We start from the raw sequence: 24,558 nt of genomic DNA, 5'->3' as shown, positions 1-24,558 counted from the left end.
AAAGAGGAAGAAGAAAAGCAGGGACATGAAATTCCCTGTGAGGACACACCCCCAATGACAGGAAGACTTTCCCCTAGGCCCCACTTCTTAAAGGTTCTACCACCTCTAATTAGCACCAAGCAAGGGGGCTAAGCCTTGAATGCATGAACTTTTGGGGTGAATTCAAGATATAAATTGTAACTCCCATAGCGTGGAAAACTTTTTACCCCTATCCATGCCCCCGAGGTCCTGTCCATTTCTAAATCAGTACTTGGGAATGAACCTCACCTGATCATATGAGGGATGCTATCATTTAGTACCTGGATAGGTACAACGCAACCCCACGTGGTTAAATTAGACTCTCTGGGGTGACTGGTTTTTTTGTTTGTTTGTTTGTTTGTTTTTTTAACTTCTGGATGATTGCACTGGAAAGGCAAGGTTTAGAGTCACTAATATAGAAGATTATTTTAATTGAGTTGGTAAGATTATCAACCCCAATCCTGAACTAGTTCATGCCCCTGATGTATTGAAATCTCACCTCTCCTTTGAGCCTAGTGAAAGTTCTCTCTCTGTGAAATCTTGCCTGTCACTTCCAATTAGAAACACTTGCACCTTCTTCTAGATTCCAGTCAAATTGAGCAAAACTTTTCCGAGCATAGTGCAGCTGTGAGCTTTCTAATCATGTTCCACTTTGTATTGTGATGCTTTTATACTCCCATCTGAGCTTGAGGTTTGGTTAAGTAACAAAAGACTAGCACAGTAAATGTTGACTGAACGTTAGATGTTAACTTTCATGGGCTTGCCTTGATAACACCTTAAATGCTAAAACCACATTCACCTTCTGTCTTCTGGAAAGTATTCTCATAATGGATGCTCATCCCAAGCTCCCCCAAGTCTCAGTAGTGGGCATGAAGCCAGGGATACATGCTAAGAGCTGAGTCAGAACAGAATGTGTCCTTAAGGCAAGAAAGCCCAACCTCTATGGGCAACCTTCTTATATGAAGAGCTGGCATGTCTCTCCCCTGAAAGCTGCATGTAGGGGCATGAGGGTTCTCTGTCCACGAGGGCAGCCACAGACCACAGGGATGGGCAGATAGCAAAACAGAAGAACTTGGAGCAGGGCCTGAGCACAGTGTTGACATAAATTTCTAGAATCAGACTTTAGGTCACAGTCCTAGAGCAATGTCAGCATTCCTGATGGTACTCTGGTCCTTCACAAGTGTGATATTGCTTCTAATTATCACTATTATTATGATTAATTCCTATGAATATCTGATTTCAAGATTTATCAGAGGGTAAATAAAATTAGATACATATCCCTGGGTTCAATCCCCAGCACCGCAAAAAAAAAAAAAAAATTAGATACATAAATCATACCTTATTTTGTTCCATCTTTTGCATAAACTATTATGGCACTTACTAAGAGTGTAAAATTGAAAAGAGCCTTTCCCAAGACCTGCTTTTTCTCTTACATTCTCTATCATAATTCATAGGACCAACATTATATGCAGTGGGTGTATTTCAGGGTTCCACACAATATTTACTGACTCCAAAATATTACTGGGGAAAAGGCAGAGTCCAGAATTTTCTTGTAGACAAGCTTTCTAGTGATGCAGGTGTTCTGGACCACATCTTGAGAAGAAATGACCTCTAGAATTAAGTCCCCAATCTCAACCCTTAGATTGAGATTCAAGTTGAAGGTGTTTGAAGATACCCAGGGGGCATAGGAGTGTTGATCTTCCTGTGTAAGTCACACATCTGCACCTGTGGCCCTCACCAGTTGATCATCACCCACACCTGAGCTCCTCTGCAGGTCTCCTCAGCACACCTGGAGCCGTTATCATCTGAAGGGATTCCTAGGATCCAGAAGAACCATTTCCTGCCACATCTCTATGTCTTCATACGAAATTCCCTCAGTCAGAATTCATCTTCACCTTTATTCTAAACCTGTTAAATCTGTTCATGTGATTTATGAACTGATTACAATATTATCCCAACCCTTCATAGACAATTGCAGAGACTGTATTTCACTCTCTGGGCTTCCGGTTACCCTGGCATTCCCTCTGTTTCAGTACTCCTCACGTTGCTAGTGGACAGGGTTGTCTGTAGGGTAGAGATGATCCTTTTTATCCACGACCTCCTATCCTGCCACAAGCTTATCTTTTGTGGATCAAATGACTGAATGTGGGAGCACATAAATGAATGAGTCCTGCAGCACATAGTGGTGGCTTCTGCCTCTCAACTCTCCATGACACCTTTTCTCTTCCCCATCTGATTGGCACTGAGTGCCTTGTACTCAGATTTTATGTTGGGGTGGAAGAACCTGAAGTACCACTCCCATGCCCTGCCTTATTTTGGTAGCCCTTGAAGTAACCATCATCATCTCATCATGTGGATCTGCTCAAAGGAGATTCTATTTGCTGGTTTGTCGATAACCACAGTGAAAGCACCTTGGGAAGGCAAACAGCCTCCAATTTCCTCTCATCCTGCACTTTGCCAGGACTGAGCTTATCCACCTGGGGCTGCTCAGTTGGTGTTGGGGTGTAAAGAGGCATTTCTGTAGCCACCTGTCCAGGATGACCCTCCTATCATGTTCTCTCACAGTCTTGGTTTCTACTGAGATCACAGACAGCAAAGGCTCAAAGGCACAGGCGTGCACTGTGGCGGTGACCGTGCTGCCCCGTTTCCATGGGAAAGACTGCCTCGGCGAGGACCTGTGAGTACCACACCACGCATACATCTGGAGCAGTGTCCATATTTCCTTAGGAGACAGCAACAAGGTGGAGGAGAATTGTGACAGGAACTCATCTCAGGGTGGGCAAAAGGAGAAGTCGGGATTCTATCACTACAGTCCTCTCCTCTCTGTGGCATCTGTGCCAGTACCTCAGAGCCCGTGGGCACTTCCTTCTTTCTTTAAAACCAGTTTATGAAGGTATCATTCACATGTCATATAGTTCACTGGTTAAAGGTGTGCAATTCCTGGTCCTTCATACTCTTATAGAATTGTGCAACCTTCAGCATAATCTAGTTTTAGACCATTTTCACCACCATAAAATGTACTTATTATAATGTGCTCATTAGCTGCCACTCATCTACCCCCAGGACCTGGCTTCAGTTTCCTCCTCCCAGCCCCCGCCCCAAGCAACCACTACTTTTACATCATGTTTACCGATTTGCCTATTCTGGGAATTTCATATCAGTGGGATGATATGAAATGTGATGTTTTAAAATTTTTTATTTTATTTATTTTATTTTTATTGATGAAATGTGATTTAATAACTGTTTTTCTTCAGGAATGTTTTTGAGTTTTACCTATACGTGTCAGATATTAGTACCTCATTCCTTTTTATTTTTGAATATTATTTATTGTATGGCTATGTCCCATTTTGTGTTTTCATTTTTAAATTGATGGACATGTGTTTTTTCCCCCACTTTGGTGCTATAACAGATCATTCTGCTCTGAGCATTCCTGTGCAAGATTTTGTGTGCAGGTGTGCTTTCAATTCTCTTGAGTAGATTCCTAGAAGTGGAACTACTGGTGACTCTAATAACCACTCATAACCTCTGATAACACTGATCACCATGATAACTCTAGTTTTAGCATTTGGAGAACTGCCCAAATGTTTAACAAAGTGGTTGCCCCCTGCTGTATTCCCACCAACACTGGATAAGGGTTCCAATGTCTTTGCATCCTAACATTGGTTGTTGTCTGCTTTTTCTTTATGGCTATTCTAATGAATGTCATTAAAGTTTGAATTTTCATTTCCCTCCTGTTTGATGATGCTGAGCATCTTTTCATATGCTTCCAGTATCTTCCTTGGAGATGTCTATTCACCTACTTTGCCCATTTTTTGTATGAGTTATTTGTCTTTTTATGATTGAGTTGTGTAAGTTCTTAACAAGCATTGCCTACAAATTCCTTTAGAAAGATGATCCGCAAATATATTCTCCCAGTCTCTTCTCATTTCACTTTCTTGATGGTCCATTGAAGAATAAGTTTTAGAAGACCCTGCTTAATTTTGAGTAGATCAATTTAATTATCTTTTATTCCTTGTGTTTTTCAGACTTCTGTATTTTCTCTTAAGAGTTTTTGTATTTTTAGCTCTTACATTTAAGTCTATGACCCACTTTGAGTTATGTGTGTGTGTGTGTGTGTGTGTGTGTGTGTGTGTGTCCACCTTCATTCTTTTGCATGTGAATATCCAATCATCTAAGCACAGGTTGTTGAAGACAGTTTCCCTCACTGAATTATCTTGGGCTCTCTGTCAAAAATCAATTAACCACATGTTGAGTTTTGTTTCTGGACTCTCAATTCTGTTCCATTTATCTAGATACCTCTTTTAAACCAATACTATGCTCTTTTGATTACTGTAGTTTTGTAGTAAACTTTGAGAGGTGAGAAACCTGAACCCAACTTCTTTCTTTATAAGATTGACTACGCCAGATTCCTTGAAATTCCACTAACATTTTGGTTTCATTTATTTTTCTCAATTTCATTCATTCCTGAAATCATCTTTGTAATTTCTTGTGCTTGTCTGGGTTAATTTGCCTTTTTTTTTTTTCCCCTTGTTTTCTATGTAGATCAGTGATTTGGTATCTTCTTTACAGTTTGTAGTTATAAATTTCCCCCAAGCACTATTTTAACTGTTTCCCATGTGCTTTCCTTCATTAATTTCAAAGTGTTTTCCTTTCTGCTGCTTCTTGAACCACTATTTTTTTTTTTTTTTTTTTTTTTGGTGGTGCTGGGGATTGAACCCAGGACCTTGTGCTTGCAAGGCAAGCACTCTACCAACTGAGCTATATCCCCAGTCCTAACCATTGATTCTTTACAAGCATGTTATTTAATTTTCACTCATTTGTGAATTTGCCAAATTTATTTTTGTCATTGATTTCTAATTTAATCATGGTCAGAGGATGTACTTGTGTTATTACAATAATTTAAATTTTATTGGTTTTTTAAATGACTGACTTTTATGGTGTATTCTAGAAAACCCTTTACTTGAGAAGAATGTATATTCTGCTTTTTGGGGGGGTATAGTGTTCTATGAATGTCTGTTTGGTCTAGTTCCTTTATGTTGTTGTTTTACTTTTACATATTTTCACTGGTTTTCTGCCTTGTTTTTCTACCCATTATTGACAGTAAAATTTTAAAAAGACATTTTACCCTTTTCCTTTAGTTCTGCAGTGTTTGCTTCGTGTGTACAGCATCTGTTGTTAGGTCCCTATATATTTATAATATTTTATCTTCCTGATATTTTATCATTGGGAAATATCCTTCTTTATCACTATTACTTGTTTTTGTCTTAATTTATTTTTAGTTTGATATAAATAAACCATTCTAGGTGCCTTATAGTATCTGTTTGCATTTATATTTTTTTCCATCCTTTCATTTCCAAATGTAGGTTGGAAATGAAAGGATGGAAAAAAATATAAATGCAAAATTTATCCCTTAGTTGAATCTTATTTTTGTAGCCAGTCTCTTGAATCTTGTCTGGATTGTATGACCCATTCACATTTTTTTGCTATTATTAGTATCATTGAATGTAGGTATACCATTTTACTTTTGTTTTCTATATGTCCCATGATTATTTTGTTCCTCTCTTCTTGATTTTCCACCTTTTTTCTTAAAAGAATATATTGTATTGTACCATTTTAACTCCCTTAATGATTTTTAAAAAAATATTTTAGTTGTAGATGAAAACAATACCTTTATTTTATTTATTCATTGTTATGGGGTGCTGAGGATCAAACACATGTACTAGACAAGTACCGTACCACTGAGCTACAACCCCAGACCCCCCCTTAATGATTTTTAAGTATATTTCTCAGATATTTGTTTAGTTGTTGCTCTAGAGCTTACAATTAAAATCTTAACTTACTAGAAACTTCTATAAACTAATATTAAATTGCTTCCAGTTAGATATAGAAAATTACAGCTATATAGCTCCATTTTTTGGAAGTTAATATTATATAAATAACTTCTATTATGCTACAATACAATGTTATGATTTTTTATGTAATCTATTTTTAGAGCAACTAGAAAAGAAAGGAGGGTACAATATATTTTAATAAGAGTTTTGAAGTATATAAATAGATATAAATCATCTTATTAGTTGTCTTCATGTATCCCTGAAAGTTCAAGCTGCCATTTAATGTCACTTCCTTATTCCATATATCTGCATTCCCAACCCCATTCTTTGTGGTGTTATTGTTATATCACCTTTCTCTGCATTATGAGGCCAACGACAACATTTTATAGATATTATCTCATGCAATGGCTTTTTAAATAAGTTAAGAAAAGAATGAAAAATGCAATTTATGGACTTAATGGTGCCCAGCATTTTCATGAATCTGTTCATTTTCTTCCTACTGTTTTGTTTCTATAGTTCATGGTCTTTATTGTTCTAATCTCAAATTCACAAATTCTTTCTTTTCTCAAATCTACTTTTAAACCTCTCTAGTGAATTTTTCATTTTGATTATTGTACATGCAACTCTAAAATTTCCATTTGCTTCTTTCTATAATATAAATTTACAGTTTTTTGTGGGGGTACTGGGGATTAAACTCAGGGGCACTCCACCACTGAGCCACAAAGGGTCTCACTGAGTTGCTTAGTGCCTTGTTATTGCTGAGATGGGCTTTAAACTTGCAATTCTCCTGCCTCAGCCTCTCGAGCTCCTGGGATTACAGGCACACAACTGATAGTTTTCATCTCTTTATTAATATTTGGTTTAATTTTTCATTGTTATGCCTTTCTTTAATTTTTAAATTATGGTTTTCTTTAGTTCTTTGAACATATTTATAAAAGTTGCTTTGAAGTTTTTGCTAAGTCCAACATTCAGGTCTTCCCAAAGACAATTTCTATTGTCTGCTTATTTTTCCTGTATTTTGGTTAGATTTTTACGTGTCTTCAGATGTCTCACATTTTTCATTGAGAACTGGACATTTTAGATAAATACATCACAGCCACTCTGGGTATTGACCTGTTCCTTTTTCCTAGCTTATTGTCATTGTTTTTGTTTGCCTGGCTTGTTTACATTTATTGACTTAGCAAGACTTATTGTGTGAAGTGTGTTTCCCCTCTTTGTATAGCCCATGGTGATTCTGCTCAGATTTATCTGTGTGTTTTTATCTTCAGTCTGGTATCCTATGGTCTTGGTCTCTGTTAATTATTCATTAATTCATTGGTCAAATGTGTGCTTAAGCATACATGCTAAGTCCTCACACATTTTTGAGTTGGAATTTCTATTTTACGCATTTGGAAACTGAGGCTCATTTATTTTGGTAAACGTTGCTTTGGAGGTCATACAGCAAAGAAATTTCAGGGTAAGGGCTTGAACTGGCCATTGACCTTGTACACTAGACTATTTCCAAGGCTTCATGTTGTCTTTCCAAGGGCAAATAACTGAAATATATAATTTCTAAATAAGTAAACTAATACCCAGTTATTGAAATCTGAAGTCATTAACTTGTAATTTTATTCGAAACCACAATAGTATGCATATCCACTCTATCATGCATCTGAGCATTAAGTACCAACTGTGAATTATTAGGAGGCTGTGGAACTTCATCCAGCTCCAGCCATTGTGGTATCTACTGGACTACATTCCCTCACCTGATGTGGCTTCTTGAGCCCTTTTCAATTCTGAATAAAGGGTTTTATGGGAGTTTGATAAGATGTTGTACAGACCAACTCTCATTTATGTCATTCTCTTTCTTTCCTGACTCACCCCAAACACCAAATTCCTTCCATCCTTAGTAGGCATGATGAATAGTTTTATAGTGTGTCTGATCTTGATAACTCTTGTGTTTTCTTCAGATATAATTCCAGTCTGAAAAACTTGTCCACCCTCCAGCTGATGGGAAGTTATCTGGAAATGAAGAACTATGTCACCATGATCACTGGGATCCTGAGTCGTTTGGCTAAGGAGAACAGAAATGCATCGTGTGGACAATGGTCACAGATACAGGATGCATTGATTTCTTCTGTATGTAAATTACCTATTGCAGATCAGGTATGACCCAGGGCACAGTGAGGGCAGGGTCTATAAACCTGTGTCAGGTAGTGGAGTCTGTGACTGTTTGACTCCCAGCAAGTAGTCATACTGATGAAACTGACAAGAAAGGTGACCAGCCAGCTTGGCTCCCATGCACCAGTTTGGTCTCTCTCGCTTGCTGACATGTCTCATCAATGAACACTGCAAGTCAATCATCATGATAGATAATTCCTCTACTGTAAATTAAAATTATGTAAATCCAATCTGATTTTATCTTGTTGACAACTATATTCTTGATAATGATTATTTTGTGCAACTTCTTAAGAAATGATTATATAATCAAAGATTACCATCTTTGTTCACATTTCTGCACCTCTGTTTTATAGTGGTCACTAGAGATCATTCACATCTACAAAGAACCTATCTTGTTTCATTGTAAAATTCTTCACTTGAACTGTTTTTCTTCCTCTGTTTTTGTCTCTGAACTTTTTTCAAAGTTTCCATTAGTTATGTCCCCTTATTTCCTCCTCTCTCATATCAGTTTCTGATGGGATGTGAGATTGGCCAGGGGTACATAGGAAGAGGCTGATCTTGCTGGAGAAGAGCTGGCTCCAGGTCATCTCTTACCTGAAAGCAAAAAGTCTGTTCTACTTTTACATAAGCAGGCTGGAACTGAACTAATACACTAATTTCTTTCTTCTTTTTCTTCTTTTTTTGTTTGTCTGTTTATTGTTGTTTTTTGTTTACTTGTTTTTGCTATTCAGGAAGAAATAATTCATTCTGTTCTTATGTTGAGAAATCTTATAAGCTTCTCTAATAAGGTAAGTGCTATTTTTTCCATGTTTATTTTCCTGTTTTTTTCCATAATTATGAGGCCATGATCAATTCTTTATATTATTATTATTATTATTTTATTTTTTGATACTGGGGAATTGAACCCAGGGATGCTGTATTGCCCAGTTACATCCCCAACTTTTGTTTTTTAGTTCGAGTCAGGGTCTCACTAAGCTGCCCAGGCTGACCACAAACTTGCAATCCTCCTGCCTCAACCTCCTGAGTCACTGATATTGCTGGCCTGTGCCACATTGCCCAACCATTATCGGTTCTTGAAGAATATTCTGTATCAATATTTTGACACTTAGATTAGAAACATGACTTTCTCCTAAGAATTCTTGTGAATGGGACTGTGCATCTCAAATCATGGCTGAAGAACTTCATTTCTTTTTATAGAAATTTGGAAACCCAAAGTAGTGAATAAACACAAGAGCTATCCATGCTAGGAATCATTTGATGAGGGGGACATTCTTTATTATTAACGCATGGTATTGGATTTTCCCATTGTCATTCCTTCTTTTTTTTTTTTTTTTTTTCCTCAAATATCTTAGGTTCCTCTGTGCCCCTTCAACAGATATTCTAGCTCTGTCACACTTTAGAGAGCCCATGGGAGTTCCTCATTGACACCAGTCTGCAGGATGGGTGAAACACACCCATCTCCCACATTCAGTCACCACAGAAAGGATTCCCCACCCGCAGCAGGCATCTGTCCCTCATTTTGTGTTCCCCATCCAGGGACACCCCTTGGTGCCTTATTTCAGCCTGGATGACAAAGGCTCCTCCTAGTCAGGCTGTGCCCAGCCTGAGTGGCTGCTGCTAGTGGTCCCACCCCTCTCCCACTTTGCATTCTCTGGGATTTTCCACCTTGGGTTGAGCTTTCTCTTTGTGGATTTTTCTATTTCTCCCTCTGAGAAATAGAAATGATACCCTACATTCTTAAAATCTTGTTTATTTATTTATTTTTTAAAATCTCTTTGGTAACATTACACTGTCTTCTAGCCATCCCCTCATTTTTACCTACCCCTTAACAGCATTCAGAAAGTGAGTTCCAAGCTTGCTGTGATCTATACCCGCTGTCTGTTTCACATTTTTAAACTGTGAAAACTGGGCTTCCATCTGCTTCTCAACACTGCTAGGGCTTCCATCAAAGTCACTGGGGTTCCTCATGCTGCCAAGTCCACCGGACACTTCTCCTCACCCTCTTCTCCCTCAGAGGACAGTCTGTGGGAGTCTTCCCCTCCTCGCAGAGTCACTTCTCTTGGCTTCATGACACAAAACCATGGTCGTCTTCTCTTTGTCTCTGTTGATGTGGTCAGTGGTTCAGGATTCTGGCTTGGGACTCCTAGGCTTCTCTGTCCACACATTCTGTCTGGGCACTCTCATCAAGTCCTTTAACCCTAATGACTCTACGTCTTATATCTCCTGCTCACCCCTCTCTCAAGTACTCCAGCTCCATGGGTATAACTACATACCTCACATTTCCAACATGACAAGGTAGAGCTCCCCCACCCACTTCTCACCTCACCCCTCCCAGCTCAGGACAGGGTAGCACTATCCACCCAAATCTGCAGTGAAAACCTCAGTGTCACCTTTTCCTCATCCATCCACTTATAGGTTGAGTCTTGTTAGTTCTTCAAAAACATAGCCAGATTCTTCCTGCTCTTCCAGCTCTGCTGCCCTCCTCTCTAACCTAAGAACAGGGCATGTTTCCCCCAGGCTAAGCATCTTTTTCACTGTTCTCTCTGCCTCCTCTCTTGCCACCTTACAACACATGTCACAGAGCAGCCAGAGAATCATCATGAGAGCCTCACCCGTTGATGCCACTCTCCCGAACACCCATCCATGGCTTCTCAGTGCATGTTGGCTCCTCTTTACCCATCATTTCTCCTCTCATGTTTTTCTGTTCTCCCAACATCCTCCAGGCTTGTTCTGGCTCAGAGTCAGGATTGTGGTCCCTCTTCCTGCCATGCTTACCCCTTTGCTGGGCAATAGCTGAAACCTTTCCTTTGCCTCTGAGCTCAAATGTAACCTCCTTAGAGATTCATCCTTCACCCTCTCTTTATATTACTTGGGTTGTCTCCTTCAGTATTTTTACAGTCAGCATCCATCTCACTTCCTTCTTTATTACCCCTCTTTCCTCACTGTATTGTAAACTCCATGATGGCAGGAATACAGGTGTAGAATGAAGGAATGAATGAATGAATGAATGAATGAATGAATGAGTCACAGTTGGATGGCCCTGTTCCCTCCCCGACCCCTCCTGCTAGTCTCATCCTCCACATCTTGAATTGCACAAGCATCACCATTCTGGGGAGGAAGGCTGGGTTCCCTTGGCAATAACCCTCCTCTCTTCTGATAGACTGTCTTCCTAAGACACATTTGGCTTCCTACTCAATGACTTCCTAGTTTTCTGAGGAAAAAATTTAGCTCTTCTTCATAGCATTCAAGGACTCTACCTGGTTCCAGCTCACTCTGCACTTCATCTTCAATACCTCCTGACATAATCACCTTTCACGTTCAGTCACTCTGGATGTTCCTAATGTCCCTGAAATAATAAGCTTTTCCTTAACTTGGTAAATGTTATTTCTTATCCTGGGAAATCATTACTTTCTCTTGAAGGCTAGATTCAAATGCTATAATCTCTATGAAATCATCAAAGCTCCAAAAGCAGGGTTCATTTTACCCTAGACAAATTCTGCACATGACTTTATTACAGCACTTTAACACTTTTCTGATTTGTAGTATCTTTTCTTTTTATTTTTTAGCACATCTGTCTTCTGACTTGATTAAGCCTCCTAAGACACAAACCATATTAGTTAAAGTAATGTCAGATGCTATAATAAATAATCCTGAGATCTCAGTAACTGAATAGATGGAAGTTTATTCACTCACACATGTTCTGTAGTAGGTTTTCAGTGGGGGTCTTATCCATGAAGACTTAGGTACTCCAACTCTTTCCTCTTGTGCTCCCAACATCTTTGCTCTATGGCTTCCCCAGTCAGGGAAATAGAAAGTGGAGAAGGTCCACTGTTTGTGGACAGTGTTGCCCTGGAAGTACCATGCCTCATTCCGTCCACATTCTTCTGATGAGCAATGGTCACACAGACTCACCTGAATTTCAGGGAACTGGGATGTGGAATTACTGCCCAGCAATGACCCTGCACAGTGCTTAGGAGGATAAATCTGGTGTAGATCAAACCACCCTTACCAAAATCCCTCTCTCATGTGAGGGATGAACACTACAGTCTGCTGCAAGCAGTTTTTGGCTTCAAGTGGTAAATAAAATTGAACATGATTGACATTTCCAAAGTAACCCATTTTAAACCATATGTTTGGTTTCAAAGTGGGCAGTGTGAAAGTGGCCATAATATGTTCTCTGAGGCATTTAAAAATTTCTGATGAAAGATTATTCTTTATATTTTAAATCCTATTTTGATGGAAAATTACCTCTTGGGTGGGGCCTTTATTAAGTAGTTTAAATGTATGTCCAAACTACTTTAATTTTATTGCTTTTAGGAGAATTTGATTTAAAAAGGTATTTCTACATTACATTTTGGTTAAATAAGTATGACTTGAAAAATGAAATCTCAATCTCAATTTTATGTCATTACACATATATTTATTTTCAAATTTTGGGAGCTGCTAAGGAACAAAGAAGATCTAGTCCTTATCTTTTAGGCATGGAAAAATGAAATTAAATGTGGAAACAGATATACTTCAATAAATATGCTGAGTCCCATAATTTGGAAAAATCACAGAATTCTGCAGAAACAGGCAATGGTGAAGCGGACTTCAGTACACATTTGAAGTTGGTTTCAAAGATAAATAGGAAAGAATCATAACTTTTTTAGATAAAATCATGGCATTGTGAGCCAGCTTTTAGAGAGTCTTTATCTATCAGAAATGCAGGCTATAGTATTAGTGGATAAACATAGCTAAGATTTAAATATTTGCAAAAAACTGAGTAAGACATAGAAGAAAAACTATTACCGGTGAAGGATAATTTTTGAAGGTGGGTGGCAGGTTCATTGTATGACTCTACTATTCTCTCAACCTTTGTGTATATTTGAAAATGGTCCATAATCAGGACCTACAGAAAAGTAGGATTTTGCTGGATAAGAAGAGGTTAAAGGTATTGCTGGTAGGAGAGATCTGTATGCCATAAGATGCCAGGAGAAAACCTTGATTATTTGGGAGAAATTAAGAGTTCAGCATGATTCAACGCAGAACTTAATTGGGTGATGGGAAGAGAGAAGGAGGTTGGGACTCTTTTGTGAAAGGATTTGTGAGTAGAGTTTAGACCTTTATGCTTTTATGTTAAGAAAAATTTGTTTTTCCTTGTCATTTTATGGGTGGAAAACTGAATAACAGAGCAAACTGCTATTAAGGAAGACGGCCAGTAATTACCTAGAGACCAGACATGTACTTGATTCAGTTCACCTGACCCCAAGTTCAGTAATTTTAATTCTCAATTATAATAAAAAAGGCAGGAGCGTATGCATTGTGTGCCTGGAAACATTCTATTTACATCTCTTCTTTCCATGTAGTTAAGCTTTCTGAGTGCAGTGCACATTCTAAAGTACATGAGTTCACTCCTTGCTCAAGGACAACTCTTGGGGAGGTTTGTGGTTGATAGACGACTTGGGCTAGAACTTCTCCTTCTCATCTCTGGAGTCTGGGAAACCTCTGCACAAGAAAAATCTAGGAATGAGAACTATCTACAAAAAGAAGGAATGAAGATTATCTCAGAGGTTTTACTGGTAAGTGAGATTTTTTTCCCCTCCACGCATAAAAACACAGCTTCCAGACTGAGAATGTAGCTCAGTGATAGGGCACATGCTTAGCACCTATGAAGCCCTGGGTCAGACCCTTAGCACCAACAAACAACAACAGTGAAGCCACTGTGCCCCTCTCCTAGATGATAATTTGCATTTGTAATTGTTTCTCACAACTGAAAGTAGAATTGTTTCCTGAAGAACTATAATTCTGGGTGGTAGTTTGGTATTTGGAAATTTTATGTTTTTGTGGTAATTGGGTAATGTTCCCAATGTTTTGATAGATTTTCATTTGGGATATTTGGGAAGATTTTGGACTTAGAAACATCATTTTCAGGGTACCTTCAATTTTTTGAGGAATGATATGAAATAATGCAAATAATTACATGCATTAATTTAAAAAGTAGCCCTGCTGATCTATAACTGCTTTTAAAAAAATTCAAATTTGATTTCACTTATTTCTGCTTCAGGAGTTTTGGAAAATTGTCTTAGAGGTTTATTTGTTTGTTTTTTTCATCTTATGAAATGGTCAGTGCTTTCAGGAAAGAGTGAATTAGTGGATGGGCTTTTGTCTCTCCTCTCCTTCAATCTATCATCCCTGTTACCCAAGCCTCCTGGTTTATGTAACTGATAATTGCTGAAATTACTTGGGAAATGGGATAGTAAATATTCTATTGAATCTGATAATAATTACATTATTACACATTAGCACATTGTGTTACAACTTTTTATCACTGTGACCAAAATACCTGTCAGGGACAACTTGAGGGAGGAAGAATTATTTGGGGCTCATGTTGTAGAGGTTTAGTCTATGGCCGTCTGACTCCATTGCTCTGGGTGAGTCAGAATATTATGGTGGAAGGGCATGACTGAGGAAAGCTGCTCAGCTTGTGGCAGCCAAGGAGCAGAGAGAGAGAGAGAGAGAGCAAGGAGTCAGAAACAAAATATATTCTGAGGTCACACCCTAAGTGACCCATTTCCTCCAGCCACACCCCACCTGGCTACGGTTACCACCCAGCAGTTCATTCAAATTATTAATCCAATTGATTTTTAAGTAATTAATAAAATAAGATTACAGTTTTCATAATCCAATCTTTTCACCTCTGAACATTGTTATGTCGCCTAACACATGAGTTCTTTGGGAACATTTTTAGATCCAAATCATAACACATATTTATAAACATTCCTTGGGTACTACCCTGTAATAAGCGTGAGGACTCTATGCTCAGGTTAACCATCATGTCTCCAGGTTTTTAAAATAATCATAGTATTAAAATAGTTTTGATGAGCTAGGATCCACTACGAAGCATAGAAATTGTTTTAAAATGAATAAAATATCACAGACCAACATTACCCTATGTAAATTTATGATTACACAAATGGTATGCCTTTACTCCATGTACAAACAGAGAAACAACATGTATCCCATTTGTTTACAATAAAAAAGAAATATCACAGAAAGGGTTTGTTGAAACAAAAGAAAGAAGTTTGTCTTTTATTATTATTTGCCATTTTAGTTCCTAAGCAAATCTTTGCTCAGGCAAATGAATGCAACCTACCTTTTTTTGTTTTTTGTTTTCTTGTAAACAAATGGGACATATGTTGTTTCTCTATTTGTACATGGAGTCAAGGCATACCATTTGTGTAATCATAAATTTACATAGGGCAATGTTGTTTGATTCATTCTGTTATTTTTTTTCCTTCCCCCCCACCCCTCCCACCCCTCTTTTCCCTCTATACAGTCCTTCCTTCCTCCATTCTTGCCACCCTCCTTAACCCTAACCCTAAACCTAACCCTAACCCTAACGCTAACCCCTCCCACCCCCCATTATATGTCATCATCCGCTTATCAGGGAGATCATTCATCCTTTAGTTTTTTGAGATTGGCTTATCTCACTTAGCATGATATTCTCCAATTTCATCCATTTGCCTGCAAATGCCATAATTTTATCATTCTTTATGGCGGAGTAATATTCCATTGCATATATATGCCACAGTTTCTTTATTCATTCATCAATTGAAGGACATCTAGGTTGGTTCCACAATCTGGCTATTGTGAATTGAGCAGCTATGAACGTTGATGTGGCTGCATCACTGTAGAATGCTGATTTGAAGTCCTTTGGGTATAGGCCAAGGAGTGGGATAACTGGGTCAAATGGTGGTTCCATTCCAAGCTTTCTGAGACCTACCTTTAGACCAGTTATCCTGGAACGACGTTTCACCTCGCCCCTGATTGGCATTCAAGACAGTTTGTTTATTTGCATGCAGGTGTATGATTCCCTAAGCTCTGTGTTTCAGGGCTGTCTCTCCTTGAGCCATGAGCATCAGCTCATCATGAATGCTGGGCAGATGGAGTTCCAGATCCTTCATCATCACAATCTTCAGAGCTCCATCCAGAACCTGGGCTCTGTCCAGGTGCACTTACCTGGTGACCTGGCAGGGCAAAGTCCTGCTCAAGAGGGAATGCAGAACCTTTGCTACATAAGCCAGCTCATGCTCTTCAAGAAGAATCCTTATCCAGAGGCAGGAGCACCTGGGAAGGTACAGGACAGTGGTGACTTGGCACTGTTCATGGTCATTTCAAATTTTCAGTGATGGCTTTAGTGGTAAGGAGACTTGGTTGGCACATTTGCACCTGTTTTTTAGTCCCTAGAGGGGACACCTTGAACATGTTGCTGATTCTGCTCCTCTTGAAAGATCTGTTTCTCCAGAAAAATCTTAGCAAAGCTTGGTGTTCCTCATACCTGGCTAATCGGACCCATTCAGTATTTCCTGTGATTCTGTTATCAGAGAATACAAGTCTCCAGTAGGTTAGTACATGTGGTAAGGTGATTATGACTTGGACAGGTTTGCTTGTTCCTAAAAATCAAATGCAGGTTTCAACTGGAATGAAACCTGAGGAGGGGCCCAGGGTCTACAGAACTTTCTTTTCCTTTTTCTCTCACCTGAGAGGCACATCTGGCCTAAACCTAATTAGGATATGGAAGTCAGGAAGGATTTTTCCAACCACTTGGCAATTTGTGAATATTCACATCAGTTTCTGCATTTAGAAACCATGTGAGTTCTCCTGGAAGAGAGATAATGTTCACTGTGTTCTCTCAGTCCTCAGTCTCCTGGCCCTGCTCCAATACTTGGCTCATTTGAGCACCCAATGAAATCTAATGAATAAATGTACTGATTAATGATGTGCATCTTATTTTGGAAAAAAAAAATACTTGTTTTATAGAGTATTTGCTTCTTTTTTTTTTTTTTTAGAGAACTGGAAATAGCTAATCAGTATTTGAAAATAATTCATACTAGCAAGAAATAAAGAAATAGCAACTAAAATGATTTTTTAACTTATAAAAATATAATTATATAAAAATATCACTTGTGGAGATGTCACGGGTGAACCAAGGTGTTTGGTTGGTATAAACGTTCTGAAAGTACTTTGTCACTAGGCACCAGGAGTTTTTCAAAATACCCAGACCCTGTTAACAGTTGTAGAAATTCACACCAAGGAAATGAGGAAAGATTTCAAAGCAAGATGTTTTGTTTATTCCAAACAACATCAGTTATGATAACTCAAATAGGTACCTAACTGTTCACTGGTTGTTTAAGTGAATTGTAATTTACATGTAACTAATGAAAATTATGTCCATCAGGGAATTTTATGGACTTTAGGAAATTTTATGCAAAAAAATAGGGAAGACTGAATTTTTCCCCAGTGTGTACTTAATCCACAGAAAAGGTTTGAAATGCATCACCCCAAAGGTGCTTTCTCTGAGCAATGGGCAAGCTGTTCTTCACTTTTCTAAGTACCTCTGTGCCTTCCTGTATCTATAATAAGCAGGTATTCCTTTCTGTATGAGCTCTTAAAAACTCAAAATATTTTAAAACTAATAATTTTAGTAAGGGTAACATAAGTGAAGCATTAAAATCACCCTACTCCTGCCATCCTAACTGGTAAGGCTAGTTTTGGTTTCTATGTGATTCTCTAGTACATGGCACATAATTTTGCAGAACCGTGATGGTACCACCACTATACCTTGGTTTCCTGCTTTTCTCGTTTGAGTCAGCTGTTGGCTGTGTTTTCTGAGATGGTCTTTGCTTCCTAAGGTTGGCGATGTTGTGGGGCTCACCCTGTACAGCTGCTCCAGCAGGAGACCCATCCACAGAAGACAACTGGAGACACCCGTGACTGTGGAGTTTGGGGAGGAAGACAGTCCAGTAAGGAGAGCCTTGCTCCATGCCTGCTTCAGTTAGGCTGTGCAGATTGGTTTTTAATGCACTCACCTTTCCAAAGACAACTTTTGTTTAATTTATTTCTCCTCAATGACAGGATAATAAGAGAAATAAAACAAAGTTTACATTGCTTCGGGAAAAGGTGAATTTCCATCAGTTCATTGGGCTCTCCCAAAACCCCCAGGAGTCTCTACAGATACAAATCAAGTTTTCTAAGCCCATCACCAGAGCGTTTCCCGTCATGCTGCTAGTAAGGTGTGTTGAGGGTGACTGCGGCAGTGCAGACGAGATCGCAGCCATACTCACTGAACCTAAGAATGTTTTGTGAAAGATTAGTGAATTTAAATGTTTCAAAGCAATAACAAGGCTCATTGTCTAAAGAAAGTATTTATTTTACTATTTAGATAATAAGCTTCCATTTGTTTGTTTTTGAGGTTAGATTCCTGCCTATTAAGTGGAATGAGAAACATCTGAATTGTTAGTAATGATATGTGTGATCTTATTTGGGAATCTATTGTCTCTCACAGAGGAGATATGAGCCAGAATTATATATTCTATTCTCTTCTTTGCTTTGTTTTTCCCTCCCTCCCTCTCTCAATCTCTCTCTTCCTTCCTTCCCGCTTCCTTCCTCCCTCCCTCTCTCCCCCTACTCTCTCTCTCTCTTTCTTTCTTTCCTCTCTCTTTAAAGGAGAAAATGTGTTCAAATTTATATATCTAAAGAGATTTCATAAATTATCTCTCAGTGATATTTAGTTTGTGAAATTGGATGACCACATTTAATGACTAAATTACATAAAAAGACTAAATAAATGAATATTAAGAAGATTAGTTGGAATCTTACATTGAAATTGCTAATGTGAGCCTTGAGTTTATGGGGTTTACTGCAGATGTGGAGATGCTATTCCACTGCATCTATTTGATTGAGAGGGTAGGTTGACTGAACCAAAGGACACTCATGAGCAAGGGCCCTCTTAGACAGGCACTGCCTGCTAGCCCTGGCACAGTGCAGATCCTGACCACTGGCTTGACCCTCATTCTGCCAAATGAACCATCAAATGTCTGAAATTGTCTATTTGCTTAAAGAGTTCAGGTTGTAACTTGCTTCTTCAACACACAGAAGTAGTAAATTAGTTCCTAGAAAATTCTTAGTCTAAACACTTTATGCTTATTATCCTTCATCTGCTAGGTTCCAGCTCTGCCCACAGGTGTGATGCAGCATTAAGACAGCTGTGTATGTGCAGCAGTGCCCCTCCTACCATGGAACTGGCTCTACATTCTATTTCTACAAACTCTGCTGGTTATTCTCATTCTTCTCTTGTACTGAAGTTTTAGGTTTTTTTTTTTTTTTTTTTTTTTTTGTCCTTTTCTTTTAATGAGATGAAGGATGAAAGTGTCATCTAGAAGTTTTTATTAAAAGGCCAACTGGTGCCATGGAATCAGCATATCAGATCATTTTAGCCCATGATACTTCTTGCAGCAAGAAGGTTGTTTTTCAAATTATGTAATGAAAGAGTTGAAAGAGGAAAAAGAAACTAGATTTCACTATTTCTTTTCTATCTCCTAGATTCGCCAAGAAACCTACTCCCTCTGATTTTCTTGTGAAACAAATCTACTCCTGGGATGAGCAAATTGTTCAAATTTACATACCTGCTGTTCCACAGAAAGGTCAGTGGACAAGATGTTTTTTAAATTTCAATTCTCTTCAGGTGATGAGAACACCAGCCACAACTTGTGTGTGCAGAGCAGATTTTTCATTTCTCATGACACAACCATCCAAATCGTCTCTCAGCCTGCTAATATACAAACCGTTTCTCAATACTCTTGTGAAAACCACCTCATAACCAAGTACTGTCCTGTCACGCAGTGGTGTGGGGGACCCACACACTGTTCACATGACCCTGCCCACCTCTCCTCCTCTCCCTGCCTCAGGCTGTGGCTCCTCCTGCGTCTCAGGGTCCTGGATTTGTTCCACTGGTAGTGGTCTGCAGTTCCTTCCATTTTCCTTCCTTGGACTCCCTTCAGTGGAGTTTCTCTGATCCTAGAGGTTATTCGCCCACTTCGTCGGAGTGCCTTGACTTTGCTTTCTGGCCTGCTGCCTCTGCCTCCCTGCTGGGCACCAAGAAGCATGACTTCAGAAGTGAGGCTTCCCTGTATGTCACATCCACAGAGCACAGGCCCCCTCTGATGATCCTTGTAGAAGCAGTGGGCAGGACATAGCATGCTGGCCTTGGGGCTCACCCCTTCATAGCAGTCTGACCTGGTTGCTCAGGATCCTAGGCCTCAGTGACCTCCGCTGAAGAACAAGAAACTGGAGCTCTATGTGCTTAAGTGGACCACACAGGACTAATAGGACATATACTCTAGACTCATGTCCAGCATGCTGCACAGACCTTGAAGGACAAGTTGGCTTCTGACCCCCAGGTGAATGGGCCAGTCCCTTTATCTCTAAATTTTTCTATAGTGAGATATTGTTACTTTCCTCTGAGACCCAGTCACTTCATAACTATTCACTTCTTTTTCTTATTTTTATTTTAATTAAGTTTTGTTAGTACTAATTAGTTGTACACGACAGTAGAATGCATTTATACATTTTGACAGATCATACATAAATGGAGTGTAATTTCACATTTTTCTGATTGAGTTATTCACTTCTTTTAGAAATAGATCCAACTGTATTGCTAGTCAAATTCAAATTAAATAAGCCAAACAGAAAGTCAGAGGTTGAATGTTTTCTCTCTTATGTAGAAGCTAGAGAGAAGTCAGTGTTTTAGTCAACTGCTTCACTGCTGCGACTAAATGACCCCCAGCAAGATTGTAGAGGAGGAAGAGTTTATTTGGGGGCTCATGGTTTCAGAGGTCTTAGTCCACAGAAGGCCCGCTCCATTCCTTTGGGGCTTGAGGGAAGGCAGGACATCATGGCGGAAGAGTGTAGCAGAGGGAAGCAGCTCACATCATCAGGAAACAGAGAGAGAGAGAGAAAAAGAGAGAGACTCCACTCTCCAATACAAAATATATACCCCAAAGCCATGCCCCAATTCCAATCTCTCCCAGTCATGCTCTACCACTTCAATTAATCCCATCAGGAATTAATTCACTGATTGAATTCTCCGCTGATCATTTCTCCTTTGAACCTCCCCGCATTGTCTCACATGTGAGCTTTTGGGGGACACCTCACATACAAACCATAACAATCAGGAATTAAAACAAGAAAGGGGATCCCAGGAAAATGGAAGGGAAAACAGTGGAGGAGAGGAAGGGGATCCAGGAGAAGGGAGGAGGGAAGTGGGAGGAGGGATGGGAAGAGGGAGAAACTTCAGAATGAAATTAACAAAACTGTGCCATGTGCATGCATGAATATATCACATTGAATGACACTTTTATGTATATCTATAATGCACCAATTAAAAAATATATAAATAGAAGGAAAACCAATAGAGTAGAGGAAGGGGAGCAGGAGAAGGGAAAGTGGAAGTACTGGAGTTTAAAAGGAAGCAAATTATAATATGTGCATGTTTGAATATGTCAAAATGAACCCCACTGCTCTGTATAACTATGAAATATGAATAAAAACTTTTAAATTCTGAAATTTTTAAAATTCATGGCAATTTTTAAAATTTTGCATTTCACACTTCTTTTCCATCATATTTCATTGTAAGAAATTTCAAACTGATAGAAAAGTTGTAAAAGTAAAACAAACACCTGTATTATTCCATCTGGATTTATCACCAGCTCACATTTTATTACACTGAATTTATCCTGGTGTGTGTACCTATGTGCATCAGTGTGCATGGGTGTGCATGCTTGTATGCCTGGTGGAGGGCTCTTTGGAGGAGGAGGAGGAGGAGGAGGAAGTGGAGGAGGAGGAGGAGAAGATCCCAGTGAAGAGAAAGTTTCAGATTCATAACATTCCATTCTTAAATATTTTGACATGCATCTCATAAAAACAAGAACATCTCCTACTGAACTGAGTACCAGTATAACCAAAAACAATCAACATTAACTTACTATGTACCCTGTAGTCATTATTTATTTATTTATTTATTTGCCGTGCTGGGGATCAAACCCAGGGCCCTGTGCTTGTAAGGCAAGCACTTTACCAACTGAGCTATCTCCCCAGCCCCCGTAGCCATTATTTAAATTGTTGAAATTTCTCCCATGTCTTTAAACCTCTTTATATTTCTTATTCAGAATTAAGTCAGACTTCATGAGTACATTTCATTGCCATGTTTCCATAGTCCCCTTAAAATCTAGAACATTTTCCCCATTTTCACCTTAATTTTTAAAAATAACAATGACTTTTTTTATTATTCCAAGTCAGTCATTTCTTTTGATGCCTCACATTCTAGAATCGTATGATATTTTATGATTAAATTTAGTCTGTAGGCGTTTGGTGCATAGTCAGCAGGTGATGCCAACATAGTAGTTGACTTGAGGAGAGTCCCTCCAGTCTTAAAAGGTCACTTTTCCCAACTTAGTAAGTCATTGTGAGGTGAAGCTCCTGAGCCAGCTGAGTGTTCTCTCCCCCGCAGCCTCTCACCCCAAGGTTTTAAGTCAATGTTGGTGGTATACAGTGGTCTACAAATTATGACTTTCTAGTTCCACCATAAATTGGGAGGCATTCTTCAGTAAGGGAGAGCTTCTGTCTCTCTCCCTAACCCTTACTCTTTTGTCTATCAGTGTATAGAGTTTCTCAAAAGTTCAATTGTTCAGTTCATTTCTATCATTTTTCTTTCCGATGCTCAACTTAGTCCAAGGGAACTCCCTCATGGTGCTTCTGGAATTTTTTTTGGCAGGGCATAGCAAACCCTTGAGTGCTTGCTTGCTTCCTGGGGTACAGGGTGCCCTGCCTTGTCTTACACTTGGCCTGCCCTTCTTTGGAATCAGCTCTTTGTCATGCAGACATTTAGAATCCCAGACCTGGGTACCAAATGTGCTCATTGCCATTGGCCTGTCATTGATTTGGTAACTCTGTGGGTGTGTGTGTGATGAGCTCATGCTAATGCCTTTAATTCAAACCGATCGCCCTGAGTTCCTTCTTACTTTCTCCCATGGCACATCTGTATCCCCATTCTCAAGGATAAGTTGGTATTGGTCAAAGAGCACAGAGTCAAAAATTATTCAAATTAATTATTGTCTTTGTGTGGAGTTTTGATATCAACTTTATGTAAAATTAAGTTCACTGTTTTTTTCTGTATGTATTTAATAGTAGAGTTTACTTTTATTCTTTTTTTTTTTTTTTTTTTTGAATATGTGAGATGTTTACATCATTCACTTGTCTAAACCATATTTAAAGTGTTATGGGCCAGGCTATATGGGCAATAACCAAACAGACTCCATTTTACCCTGAGACTTCTTATCACATAAGAAATGCTTCTTGCATGAAAAAACTCCACGTCTGCTATCCTGATCCTGCTTAGCACACCTTGCTTAGAAACACAAATGTTTCTGTTCTTCTTATACAATGTAAAATTGTTCTCTTTTTGGTTCCCATTTTTCTTGGACATGTACCCTGTCATAGAATGTTTATCTAGACGTTAGTAACCATTCTTTAACTTGTACCAACGAAGGGTCATTTTGACCCACTTCCCCTTCTGCTTATGATTTTAGATCTCATGATGTTTGTTTATAGTTTTAAATCATAGCAACAACCACTAATGATTAATGTGGTTTTGGACTATAAATGTGCGCTCTAACCCTTGGAGGGGATTGAGGAGTGTAGATTTGCAGTCTGCCCTCATCCCACCAGCTGGGAGCCCAGCAGCTGGTGAATAAAGATGATTCAGTCCCCTGCTTTAAGATGGACTCCGTGATTTATTGCTATCTCACCATAACAAAAGATGCACATATTCAGAGCTAAATCCTGCTTCCAAAAATATTACCCACTCTACCTGTTCTGAAGCATCCCTTATGTTTTAATTAGTTCATCTTTTATTTTTCTAGTGTTTCAGCTTGGGAAACTGAGCAACACACACACACAACTTTCACTTCTTTCCTATACTCTCTTGTATTGTGCTTTCTTGGTTAAATTACATATTTACAAGTCACTCCATCAGTATTCTTCAATCAGCTTCTTCAGTCTTCTGTGGTGTACATAAGAGGTTTGTGTATATACTGTATTGTCTCTGGGGGAGGGGTGTATCTTCAAGTTAATTCCCAGATATGGTTTTTCTGGGTCAAAAAGAAAATGCATTTATGACTTTATAAGTATTCCAAATTACCCTCCTGCAATGAATAAAAGTACCTGCTTTCCCACAGCTTTGTCAACAGAAGATATTTTTGATCTATTGAATTTTATCAGATAAGTGAAAAATGATAGTTTAAATATGCATTTTATATGAATTGAGTATTTTTCATGTGTTTAAAGGAGGTCACCCACTATTCATACATACCTATTTTTCTACTGAGTTTGTTTTTTCTTGTTTTTTTAAGAGCTCTTTTTAAGTTAGGGTGATTTGTCACTTTTCTGTAATATAATTGCATGTATTTTCTTACAGCTCGCCATTGATTTTTTTTTTACTTTGTTTTTATTGGATTTTCTGTCTTGCAAAAAAATTTTAAGAGTGAAATTTACCAGCATTTTCTTGTATGACTCTTAGATTTTAAGCCATTGTTAGAAACTAATTCCTTATATTCAGGTTCTAGAAGAAGTTATTCATGTGCTATTTCAATACTTGTACAGTTTTTTTTTCCATTTTTACCTCTGATCAACTGTTGCTTATTATTGTGAATAGTATGAAGAATGGATCGAA

The 24,558-nt window shown here is 38.7% G+C and overlaps 1 protein-coding gene across 1 annotated transcript in view; it reads left to right on the top strand.

The window, feature by feature from the left end:
• The window catches only part of Pkd1l1 (polycystin 1 like 1, transient receptor potential channel interacting), a 141,763-nt gene that overhangs the window by 52,665 nt on the left and 64,540 nt on the right, over positions 1-24,558 (top strand). Inside the window, exons 21-28 of the mRNA XM_047562147.1 lie at positions 2,584-2,695; positions 7,799-7,994; positions 8,741-8,797; positions 13,358-13,570; positions 15,884-16,126; positions 17,684-17,794; positions 17,907-18,064; positions 19,374-19,474. Of these exons, the coding sequence (XP_047418103.1) occupies positions 2,584-2,695; positions 7,799-7,994; positions 8,741-8,797; positions 13,358-13,570; positions 15,884-16,126; positions 17,684-17,794; positions 17,907-18,064; positions 19,374-19,474 (1,191 nt within the window). The remainder of the gene's footprint in view (positions 1-2,583; positions 2,696-7,798; positions 7,995-8,740; positions 8,798-13,357; positions 13,571-15,883; positions 16,127-17,683; positions 17,795-17,906; positions 18,065-19,373; positions 19,475-24,558) is intronic.

Source organism: Sciurus carolinensis, chromosome 8 (assembly GCF_902686445.1).
Source record: "Sciurus carolinensis chromosome 8, mSciCar1.2, whole genome shotgun sequence".
In the NCBI taxonomy this organism is placed as follows: domain Eukaryota; kingdom Metazoa; phylum Chordata; class Mammalia; order Rodentia; family Sciuridae; genus Sciurus; species Sciurus carolinensis.
The sequence above is the reverse complement of the archived record's forward strand: the minus strand, read 5'-3'. Positions and strand labels throughout refer to the sequence as shown.